The sequence below is a fragment of the Dendropsophus ebraccatus genome, chromosome 9, assembly GCF_027789765.1.
Source record: "Dendropsophus ebraccatus isolate aDenEbr1 chromosome 9, aDenEbr1.pat, whole genome shotgun sequence".
In the NCBI taxonomy this organism is placed as follows: domain Eukaryota; kingdom Metazoa; phylum Chordata; class Amphibia; order Anura; family Hylidae; genus Dendropsophus; species Dendropsophus ebraccatus.
Window position 1 is genome coordinate 31,780,348 of NC_091462.1, and position 12,592 is coordinate 31,792,939.

Consider the following 12,592-nt stretch of genomic DNA (forward strand, 5'->3'; position numbering starts at 1 on the left):
AACCAGACGGAGAGCCGACTGACCTCTTTTTCTGATAAAGCTGGTTGGTTGTAAAAACAAAAATTGGCCCATCCAAGATAGTGTTTAATGAACAACTAAGTATGCATATTCAATATAAATTTGTATCTGCAGTGTTTTGCATGTGAATTATTTCTATCACTAATATTGATTATTCTTTCTTTTTTTTTCTCTAGCACCTTCATGTGTGAGAGGCTGATTGGGAATTAGTGCAGGATGAGAAGATGGAACAGCCACTTGTACCCCCACCAGGACCTGACAGCCTTCGTCTGTTCACTAGAGAGTCTCTTGCAGCTGTCGAAAAGCGTTTTGCAGAAGAAAAAGCTAAGAAAGCAGCATCAAAGGATCGTAGAGATGATGATGATGAAAATGGCCCCAAGCCGAATTCAGACTTGGAAGCAGGCAAAAGCTTACCTTTTATATATGGAGACGTACCTTCAGAAATGCTCACAGAACCAATGGAGGACCTCGACCCATTTTACAGTAACAAAAGGGTATGTCTAGTAGTGTCAATTTTTTGTTTTATTTTTCTTAGATTGGAATCATATGTTATGTCATGCATATAAATATTATGTAATGCATGCTTCTATATGGAGCTATATAATTTATCTGTCTGGGGTTGGGGCACAGTAGTAGAAGCACTTAGCATCCACTGTAATTACCCTCTAAGGACCTGCTTTAGATGTATGTGTATGCAAAGCACGCATATGAGATTTACTATATGTGCTGTACCTACAATGTCTTACTATACTGCATTTGATCTATAAAAGCAGTCTTGGAAAAAAAAACAAACTTAAAATTACTGTTTTGTGTCTACTGCCAATATACATATGAATGTGCCTCCACTTTTTCAGACTACAAACATATCCTGTGTAGTCAGATCCTGTAGTCTTTTTGCTCTCATCCGTTCAGCAGATTAGAATAAGTGGATGACAGATTGAAGTTATGTTCACACAATATTTGTTTTTGGCCGTTTTTTTGGACGACTGTTATTTTAAGGGGAAAATATTTTGATTATCACGGCTATAACTAACGTCCGTCCAAAAATACGGCCCAAATCAAACATTGTGTGAACCTAGCCTGAAAGAGAGGAGACTAAAGGATCAGACTACACTAAATTTGTTTGTAGTCTGTAACTATGGAGACAAATAGATTCAGGGGCTTTGAAGGTTTAGATTTTTGCAAAGTTGTTTAATTTTTTTTTTGTATTCTTTATACATTGGAGCAATAAAAAAAATAATGCAAATGGATAGATACCATTTAATCCTGTAGATTGTTTGATTTGGGAAACTGTAAGCAGCATCTGACAGCCAAATATAACATACATCATATATACATTATAAAAACAGGGCTTTAAACTGCAACAACAGTTGCTGAACTGTAGTCTTTGTGTGCACAGTACAGAATGTATGTACTAATGGGTATTTTTAATGTCCATTGCCCATTCATGTAAAACCTACATGGACATTTTGAAGATGCCCTTACTAGCCACGAGTGCTATGGTGTATGCTCTTAAAAGTACCTATATCAGATGACAAAAAAAAAGATTGAGATATTAGTGTCAAATATGGCCAAACTATCTGTGATTGTGTTCCTAATGTAACAAGAAATATGATTGAGACTTGAAGTGAAATTTGGAGTCAGGCCTTACCTTCCTTTAGTTCCTTACCTAAGAACAGGGCAATATGGGTCAATGATTAGCTCCATTGCTCTTGCTTTAGAATGGTTGTGTTGCTGACCAGGTTCCCTCCATGTTTGACCAAGTGGCTTAATATCTTGATTAACTCCTTCACTATAAAACCTACAGATAGGTCAGGGTGCTGTATGTAGCTGCTTACTACATTAATGCTCTCCAGGTCTCCTAGATAAGGGAGAAATTATATCTTTATCGGCACTCAGTACAAGGAAACAAGGATGATAAAGCTTGGTGGGAAGAGAAAGAGACTAAAAACTGTCAGGAGGGGTCAGATACAGTGGTGTAGCTACCATAGAGGCAGGGTAGCCAGCTGCTATGGGGCCCGTGCAGCAGGGGGGCCTGGGAGAGAAGGTAAAAGCCATCCTGTGTCCTTCTGCTTAACCTCTTATGTACTTTATTATGTGAGTCAATGTTTACTTACATTCTGCAACACAAAAAAAGGTTAACAAGCAGAAAGAAATCTCTGCTTTACTGCACTGATAACCCCTGACCTCTGTTCTAGCTGCCTGCCAAGTTGGAAAATGTGCAGAGCTCCGTGCAGAGTTCAGGGGTTATCAGCGCACCAGCAGTAAAGCAGATATCTCCTTGTCTTCTGAACTTTGGGTCACTTAGGGTCCTATTACATGGGCCGATAAAGGCCCGATAATAACTGTAAACGAGCACCGGTCTGCTAGATCGGTGCTCTTTTACTGGGCCTATTACACGGCCTGATTATCGTTTAACAAGGGCTGCAGGGATATTGTTACCGATGTCCTTGCAGCCCTTGCTTTTACTTTATACATTACCTGTCCAGGCTGCAGGGCTCCTCTTGTGGTCTTCTTCTCCCCGGTTCCCGCACTCTCCAGCTTCAGAGTGGCCTGTCAGTTTTGGCAGGCAGCTTTGAAGTTGGAGCGCGCGGGACCTGGGGAGAAGAAGACCGAAAGAGGAGCCCTGCAGCCTGGATAGGTAATGTAAATCGACAGTCGCCGGCTGCGCACCGCTATTGCATGTAGCGATATCAACGATCAGCCGATGATCGTTGTCATCGGCTGATCGTTGTATTTATTACACAGAGCGATAATCACCGGAATCGGGCTGATTCAGGTGATTATCGTTATGTGTAATAGTACCCTTACACACTGCAGTAAATATGGGGTTAAGCAAAGACCTCTGCTTCAGCACCTATGTATTTAACCATAAGGGCTCCTGTTCTGCCAGTCACTCTTGTGGCTGCAGGAAGGATTCTGCCTCTGGCCACAAGAGATTTTATTTTTTGGCCACATTACAGAGTATATAATACAATAAATATAATATAATATATAAATATATATATATATGCAGTGTTTTGTATTGTGGGTAGGGGAGGGGGCCCTTATAATTTTTTGCTATGGGGTCCCGTGAATCCTAGCTACACCCCATGTCAGATAGGTCATTATATAATCCTGGAGTTCAACTGGAAGTCAGCCACACATGACTGACTGCATCCAGTAGACAAGACAGTATGTAACTCACTGGCTGGTTTTCAAAACAGTTGATTTTTTTTTTTTTTTTTATTTGACGGGAAGTCCATGTTTGTTTTTGCACTCAAAATTAGAAATTTTAAGTATGTCTGTTTATAATACCTTCAGACAGGGGCCTAGCTAGGATTCATGGGGGCCCATAGCAAAAAACTGTATGGGGCCCCGTGAATCCTATGTCCACTTAGTACCAAGTGCTGCCACCAAATTGTCCCACTCAAAAACAGTGCGAGGATAGTGCTTCCTTTCATGCAACCACAGACTTAAGTGATTAGATTCTGTAGGGGTAGACCATTGCATACGTTTTTGTACAGCTTAACTAAAATAAATGGGAGCAATATTATAACACATGTGCAGCAATTCCACCCAGATGCAGCTGCCAGAATTTTTTTTTCCAGGAAGCTTGCCTGCCCTTTTCCATAATATCTTCACTATTTCAGGAGATTTCAGGACAGTCCCAGGATAGTTGGTGAATATGACATAATAATATAAGAAGAATTCAGTGTGTTCTTCTAGACCCGCTATACATACTGATTACTGAAGCGCTTTCTAATTTCACCTTAGGAAACAAAGCTTTACCTAATAATTTAGCTGTAGACATTTTAACAACTGGTTTTGTGGATATATTTTACTTCTTTTATAACTTTATTATACCCATTATGGTAACAAGATCAAGCTAGGAGTATTTTGCTTTGAAAGTTTATTTTGTTTTTTTTTTATTTGTTTTGTATTGTATGTGTATTGTTTTGCCTTGTTATTGTCTTCTGTGCTTATAAAAAGTGCCAGAAAGTCAGTGTTACTTTACCATTACTTTTCCAATTTTTTAAAAAAATTAGTTGTCTCATAATGGCAACCCCTGTCCATACACATTATAAGGTAGACATATGGGAAAATGTTTTTTTTTTTTTTTTTTTTTGTTTTTTTTACAGAAACAGTGCCATTTTTCGTGTCTAGTTCATGTCGAGTCTAGTTGCAGTACCGCATACAATCTGAGGACAACCTGAGCAGCTATGTTTTTCTAATCCTGGATACCTCTTTTGAAGAGCTCAGTTCTTATCCTCATTTATGCCTTTGGTGGATGGGAAAGCAGAACCTGTGAATGTATGCTGTATACTTCTATTATGTATATATGGTGCACTGGTGCACTATGTATATATCTATTGCCTGTGTATTATAAGGAGCCAAGACCTGTAATATATAAAGCTAGATGCCAGGGTTGTATTTACAACTCATGCTGCCCGAGACACTGAGGCTGTATAGATCCCTACTAAAGTAGAAGTCCGACGATTTAAAAAAATCCGGCGGAGGCAGGGGGAAATTACAAGTACAAACTTATCTCTCCCTGTGCCAGTGGTGAGTGGCAGGATTGACTTGGGGTGGTATTCCACAGGCCAACCAGGGCCCGATCAATGATGTAAATGAGGGCCGATCTACTAGATCAGCGCTCGTTTACTGGGCCTATTCCACGGCCCCACAAACGTTTAGCGAGGGCTGCAGGGACATCGATACCGATGTCCTTGCAGCCCTTGTTTTATACTTTACTTTACCAGGCTGCAGGTCTTCTCCTTCTCTTGGTCCCGCGCGGCAGCATCAACTTCGGAGCGGCCTGTCTGAACTGACAGACTGCTCAGCCAATCACTGGCCGTGGCTCTGACAGGCCGCTCCGATGCTGCCGCGTGGGACCGGGAGAAGGAGAAGACCTGCAGCCTCGTAAGCTAAAGTATGATATTTTCAAATCTTCGGTTGCCCGCTGCGCACGGCTATTCCATGTAGCGATGCGCAGGTGGCGACCAATGATTTTAGGTTTGAACCTAAATGAACAATCAGCCGATGACACAATCATCGGCTGATCGTTCTCTCTATTCCAAAGAGCGATAATCGGCTGAATTGGGCCAATTCAGCCAATTATCACTCGGTGGAATAGGCCCTTTCGGAACCCCTCCCAGAAGGCATTTCCCCTGAGTTGAAAAGGCTAGTCTGGACTGATGAACAGCCAATCAGTGACTGAATCCTGCCCCTGCTGGCTGACGGATTTTATAAATCACTGGACTTCTATAAGTTATGTATTTAGGTAGTTACAATAATTCTATCATAAAGCTAATGAATAATACTGCCATACAGCTAAACTAAATAATACCACCATACATCTCTATCATAATACCACATATACCGGTAGCTACAAAATAATACAGCTAGTAAATAATACTCTCATACAGCTAATGAATAATACTGTCATACAGCTACTAAATAATACCACCATACATCTCTATCATAATACCGCATATAGTTACAAAATAATACAGCTAGTAAATAATACTGTCATACAGCTAATGAATAATACTGCCTTACAGCTACTAAATAATACCACCATACGTCTCTATCATAATACCACCATATAGCTACTAAATAATACAGCAATACAGCTCCTGAATAATACTGATGTACAGCTAGTAAATAATACTGTCCTACAGCTAACTAATAATACTGCCATACAGCTACTAAATACTACCACCATACATCTCTATTATAATACCACATGTAGCTACTAAATAATACAGCTAGTAAATAATACTGCCATACAGATACTAAATAATACCACCATACATTTCTATCATACTACCGTATAGCTACTAAATAATACAGCAATACAGCTCCTGAATAATACCACTGTACAGCTAGTAAATAATACTGTCATACAGCAAATGAATAATACTGCCATATAGCTACCAAATAATACCACTATACAACTACTGAATATTATCACCATTAAGCTAATGAATAATATAGCTAATGAATATAACTCCCTTATACAGCTACATATAATACCAGTATACAACAATTCAAAAAGTGGAGGGTGGGTTCACTGTGTTGTAAGAACTCAGCAGCCTCTGTTGTGAACAGAAATGTTATATGCTGGGGGCAGGGGTAAAAATGATCACTGATCTCCGGGACATCCTCCTACTGGTTGGGAAACCTGGTGATCATTGTTACCAGCCTCATGATCATGAGTTCTTGGCTCCAGCTCTGTATCTAAAGGTTTAAAGGGTTTATGTGTTTTTTTTAGGATATAACATCAATGGGGAGGGGGTCTGTTTCTGATTTAGATTTAGGTTTGCTTCAATAAGTGACTTTGGAGAAAATAGTGCACAAAAAGGACTATGCTACAACATCTCTATAGTCTTGTCAGACTTGTGGAAACTGGCTTTGTTGCTGTTGTTTTTGATTGTGTTATGGTAAAACAATAGCGTTACAAGATGGCTTTGTATTTTATATTAGTGTTTACATTCCTCTTTGCATTGTCTTATTTGTACATTAGCTAGAATTTTATAGATTTGTCTGTCTTCCAAATGTAATCTGGGAGTAGAATAGATGGCATCTTGTTTATAGTCAGCTTAACATGTCTCTTTTCATGGTACATGTTTGTATTTTAGCCACAGAAGCGGGCAACCTGCACAGTGTGAACAGAGGCATTGGAATGTTGGCCATTTTTTGCTTTTTGTGTTATATGTGTGTGTGTCGGGGGGGGGGGATTTTAAGAGACTTTAGTTGGATCCTTTATGCTCAGTTTGTAGGCTTAATTTGAGTCCAAGAGAGGCCATTGTTAGTGAAGAGAAACAGATCACTGATCTCAGGGAGACCAGCCAAAGATAACACTGTTGACTGCTGATTAAACACTTAATACAGTGAAATCCTAGGTGCATTGCTTCATGGGAAGTATGAATATGCAAAAAGGAACCTGTGGAGACCAATTTAAGAGTCTCAAAACACAGGACTAACCAGTTATCCTTCCGAGAAGGGCCCTGCCAAGGGGTGGCACCTGTAAGGAAACCACCAAAACCACCATATTAAGTGGTCCTATAAGTCAATGTAATGACAAGGGAAAAACCAAGGCCAGGTATCCATCCATAGACAGCTGTTTTGGGGTGTTTTGGTGTGCAGGATTCTGGCTGGGTCCTTCCCAGGGGGATGTGTGGCTAGTCTTGTGTTTTGAGACTCTTAAATTATGCACCTAGGATTCCACTGTGTTGAGCACTTTAGCCAGCAGCTGACAGTGTTATCTTTGGCTGGTTTCCCTAAGATCAGCGATTTGTTTCTCTTATGGCTCTACTAGACATTGCTTCCACTTAGCCAGAATGTTGCTCCACACTGATGAGGGGCAACACCCGGAAACAGCTGTCTGTGGATAGATACCTGGCCTTGGTTTTTCCCTTGTCATTACATTGACTTATAGGGCCACTTAATATGGTGGTTTTGGTGGTTTCCCTACAGTGTCCCCTTGGCTGGGCCCTTCCAGAGGAAAATCTGGCTAGTCCTGTGTTTTGCGACTTGTTAGTGAAAGACCATCTCTCTGAGCTTCATCTAGAGATCAATGGGGTCTCAACACTTAGACCTCGACTGATCAAAACTTTTGAGATGTCTCTGCTACATGTTAAAAGTTTTTTTTAGCTTTTTTTTTACAGACAGTGAATGTGGTTTCTTTCCTCACGATCATGAAAATGACATCTAGAAGCAATTTATTGTAATCTTCTCGTGTTGTATTCATATTTAATAGACTCTACGGTTAATCGGTTTTTGTAGATTCTTGCATTGTAACAAAACAATTATTCTGTTTACTTGCCTTCTTTTACACAATCACATTTATATGGGTATTACTGAATATCGGCCAAAAGTAATGGTTAATGAGTAGCGGGTAACATCTTTGGAAAACGAGGCTTTGTAAAGATAATTAGTTGTCATTTTTTTTTTCATTTTAATGGAAAATAAAACCTACTACTTACTGATTTGGATAAATTATCCAATTATTTCAACAAAGGCAGAAAAAAAAATGTATTTCGCTTTCTTAATTAGCGTGGGCACGAATCACAAGGTGAAATGCAACAGCGCCAAATTAACGAAGGAAACTGTTTAGAGTTGTGGTTTTATATGTCTGTAACTTATGCTTAACCCCTTAACACTTTGTACCATAATTGTACAGTAAGGCTGGGTTCACACCCCGTTTTCATCAGGTTTTTTTTTATAAAAAAAACTAATGCATTTGTGTGCATCTGTTTTGATCCATTTCTCCATTGGCTTTCATTATAAAAACAACTGTTTAAAATGGATCCACTTCAGACACAGGGCTGTGACGGCTGTGGTGAGCTGGGATTGCTAACAATGTCTGTGCAGCCCTTGCTGCATGATCATCGAGCCATGTAATAGGTTTGGTAAGCAATCGTCCCTGTGATCTGCCCTAAATAGTGGTTAGCGACAGTCCCCATACTGGGATAGGTGCACAGAATTGGGCAAAGGTCAGACAGACCAGGTCAATACCAAAAGGGCACAGATGAGGAAATACACAGATCAGGATAAAACAAAAACAGATAAACTCCACAAAAGGTCCAAACCAGAAAGACTGTGAAAGCAGGTCAGACAGGCAAGGTCAATACAAGGAGGCCAAATCAGTTCTAAATTATCAGGCAAAGGCAGTGTTAAACACAGGCAATCAGGAAAGCCTAATACTGAACACTAAGCATTAGTGAGTCCTGATGTTGCCGAATGGTCCATTCCCCTTATAACCTAGGAGAGCTATCCCAGGCTCAGAGGAACAGCTAGGAGCGACACAGAGATGGGGAGAGACAGAGAGAATGTCATGAGCACATGATCAGGTGAGTTTCTGACAGTACCAAGGCGAGGAAGAAAAATCTATACAGGGTTATGAATACTCTTTTAGGTTATGTTCACACAACGTAAGTTCCGTGGGAATCACGGCTGTTGTTACAACGGGCATGATTCCCACGGAACCTACGTAGTGCTGCATTCTGAGGGATCTCTAGCGGCGCCGTAGAAAACTGACATGTCAGTTTTCTGCGGCCTCTATTCAGTGCACACTATGGAGCGAGCGGCTCTGGCACGCTCCATAGTGTGCAGTGGGGAGTTCTGATGCGGGCATGCATGGATGCGCCCGCATAAGAACTAAGCAGCGCTTAAGATGATCCGGCCGGTACTGCAGATGATCTTTTCAGAGACCACCCGTTCCGTGACCCGGCCGGGTCCCGGAATGGCCGGTCTCTTACAGCGTGTGAACATAGCCTTAGGATACATCCACATGCAGTGGGTTTTCTAAAGCTAAAAACATAGCAACAAAACTGCACCAGACTTTAACACTAAATGTGCCCCCCTGCTAGTTTCCTATTTGTGTCCTAATACCGAGTGGGACTTAAGGGGCTACGTATCCGGGTGCTTTGGTGATCTCCCCACTGGTAAGCACCCCTTAGCAATGGGTTTTCCTTCCCAGAAGGGCTATCCGGCTATTCCCATGTTTTGAGATTCATAACTGAGGCTCCATGGACCCTGTTTTTGCATATTAAAATTTTTCTGGGGGCAATGTATCAATGGAGGCTCTTGATTGAGTACTTTATTATTTGCTGATCTCCTTAAACTCAGTGATTGTTGTGTCATACCGTAGGTGTCAAACCTCTCATCAATTTTCAGTTGCTGTCACTTGCTGCGTCATCCAGACCTAATTTTATAATACTTCACATAAAAATAAAGACGACTGCTCTACGGTGCTTTCCAGTCGGTAACATATTCAACATTTCTTAAGTCCAATCAAGTATTTTCTATTATACCTGCTGTGCTGGAGATGGGAAGTGCCGTTTCCTCACAGTGATTGCAGCTTATCTTACTATAGGAAATAGAGAGATAGAACGAGACAGTGAAAACCTGGCAGATATGAAGACGGATGATCAGATCAGGATACTGCTTCTGCCCATAGAAGTCTATGGCGAGGAGAGGGGGCGGAGGAAGTAGACACAGCTAGAGAGAGAATCTATATTTAAAAAGACAGAGATGAAGACAGACAATTATATGAGGTTACAACTGCGGCCTATAGAAGTATTTTAGGAGGGGTGGAGGAAGTGTCAGGTTCAGGTTACAGCAGCTACCCATACAGGTTTATGGGGAGGGGAGGAGGACGCAGCTGCAGAGAGAGAGAGAGAAACACAAACATACAGAGAGTACTGCTAATTCTAGTAAGTTTCTACCATTTCACCCTAGTGTTCATAGCAATACTGTTCAATACAGCTGTATAATATCCTCAATGCTGTTGCTTATTCTTAGGCTATGTTCACACGCTGTATGAGACCGGCTGGGTCCCAGAACGGCAGGTCTTATTAAAGATCATCTTGGCCGGTACTGCTGTGCGCTGCATCAGAACTCTCCACTGCACACAATGGAGAAGGCGGCCGGAGCCGCTCCTTTCACTGTGTGCACTGACAGGGTTTTCTACGGCCATGTCAGTTGTTTGCGGCACTGCTAGAGATCCCGGCCCGGAGCATATATTATGGGGGAGATTTATCAAACATGGTGTAAAGTGAAACTGGCTCAGTTGCCCCTAGCAACCAATCAGATTCCACCTTTCATTTTCCAAAGAGTCTGTGAGGAATGAAAGGTGGAATCTGATTGGTTGCTAGGGGCAACTGAGCCAGTTTCACTTTACACCATGTTTGATAAATCTCCCTCTATGTGTTTCTTTTAATTCTGGATAACCCCTTTAATACATGGCTTCTTTAACCCACAACTACGTAAATGTGCGGCCAACATGTACTAATTGCTTAAATAGGTTCCGAAAATAGTACCGTACCCTATGCAGCTCTTTGTGATTTCGCTTACATGGTGCCAGCCTTAGAACAGTGATTTGTCCTATAAGCCTGTATTAACCATAAAGACCGGTGAGGTTTATTCCAAGGTCAGCATTGTTAGGACAACAGAAAAGTGGAATTTTATATATTTGTTTTTGCTTGTTTCATAGTGCACTGTGGATAATGAGATGTTATACTTGTAGGTAGCTGGTAAACCTGTAGAAAAGAAACATGCAATTGTTTTTTTTTTTTATTGCTCCAATGCATTACAAAAGCAACTTTGCACATATTGTTCATTCATGGGGTCCTACCATTGAAAGTGAGCGTCTTAACATTTAGTAGGAGATCAAGTAGTGGACGCCAGGAGGTTCTGTTTTATTATTTACTTCTTAGTATACTTTATAATTTCTTAAAGGAGAAGGCCCATGAAATTAAAAAAAGGAGGCAGGGGGAAAAACAATGAACAAGGTAAATTTACCCGTCCCCGTGCCTAAGTAGCGCCGCTCCCGCCTCCTGCTGACAGCCGCAAGATGCCATTTTTGGCTGGAATACGGGTATGTCACATACTCAGCTGTTACATCACGGCCTGGCTGAGCTATTGCCCACTCCGCCAGTCAGTGACTTGTTTGGTGTCCTGCCCCAGTCACTGATTGGGTGAAGAGCAGTTACTCAGCCGGGTATGCCACTGTCAGGTCACCGGCGGCTGTCAGCGGGGCTTGGTAGTGGCATTACAGTGCACAAGGACAGGTAAGTATACTTTGTTTATTATTTCTCCCCACCCCCACTTTCCTTCTTTTTTTGAATTTCACAGGACTTTTCGTTTAAGTAAAATATTAGATTTTATGATTTTATTGCCTTGTTATGTCTATCTATATGTAATATCTATATGAAGGAATTGTTAGTTTCTTAGAGAAGTTACCTAAGGGTTTCAAATAAGCAAAAAAGCCCTAAGGCTATGTTCAGACTGCGTATGATTCCGTCCGTAGATCGTACGCCGCCGTACATGTGCGGCTGAAACTACGGACGTGGGAAAAATAGACATGCGGTCGGATGCGTACGAACCGCGAACATACGCCCGCACTACAGTTATGCTTCCCTAGCTTGTTTCGAAGCAATCTGAGGCAGGTCATTTACTTGGAAATCTTCTCCCAGCCCCGTAAACCACACAGAACCTTTTGGATCGAAAAATCAAGTTCAATTTGGCTGAAATAAGTACTTCGTACCGCATGGAAATCCACGGCCGTGAGTTGGAACATTTCCGCCCTCAAACAATGGTCTTGTTAATTTTTCACGGCACCGTATACGATCCGGCCGTAAGCTCATACGTAGTGTGCATTGTGCGGGCGTATATCGTATACTTTCAAGCGAACGCATCAACCTCAAAACTACTGTATTTTACTGTATATTCGCGGTTCGCACTACGTACGGAATCATACGCAGTGTGAACATAGCCCTAAAGTGTAAAAAAATAAGATAAAAACAGGTAAAATATCACTCAATGCAATATATGACCAATGCCTTGATGGCTGTCTGCCAATCTTTGTTTACCAACAATGAATCGCCATATCTCCACATGTCCTCTGCACCCAATCACTAGCCTCAAAGGTCACATGTTTTAATTATATTGGCATCAATGCCAGGAGGTGTGGCACATAGCACCTGGAAGCAGTGATTGGCTGCACTGGATATGTGCGGTATCACTAGCAGGAAGCCATTGGGGCACTGGGGGATTGAAGGGTTGAGAATATATATATTTATATATA

General features: G+C 41.4%; 1 protein-coding gene across 8 annotated transcripts in view; it reads left to right on the forward strand.

Annotated features, from left to right (window-relative positions):
- The first annotated feature begins 242 nt into the window (after positions 1 to 242).
- Positions 243 to 12,592, forward strand: part of LOC138800825 (sodium channel protein type 2 subunit alpha-like) — a 118,768-nt gene continuing 106,418 nt past the window's right edge. For all 8 annotated transcript variants that reach the window (XM_069982879.1, XM_069982877.1, XM_069982878.1 and 5 more), the window contains exon 1: positions 243 to 512. In XM_069982879.1, the coding sequence (XP_069838980.1) occupies positions 243 to 512 (270 nt within the window). The remainder of the gene's footprint in view (positions 513 to 12,592) is intronic.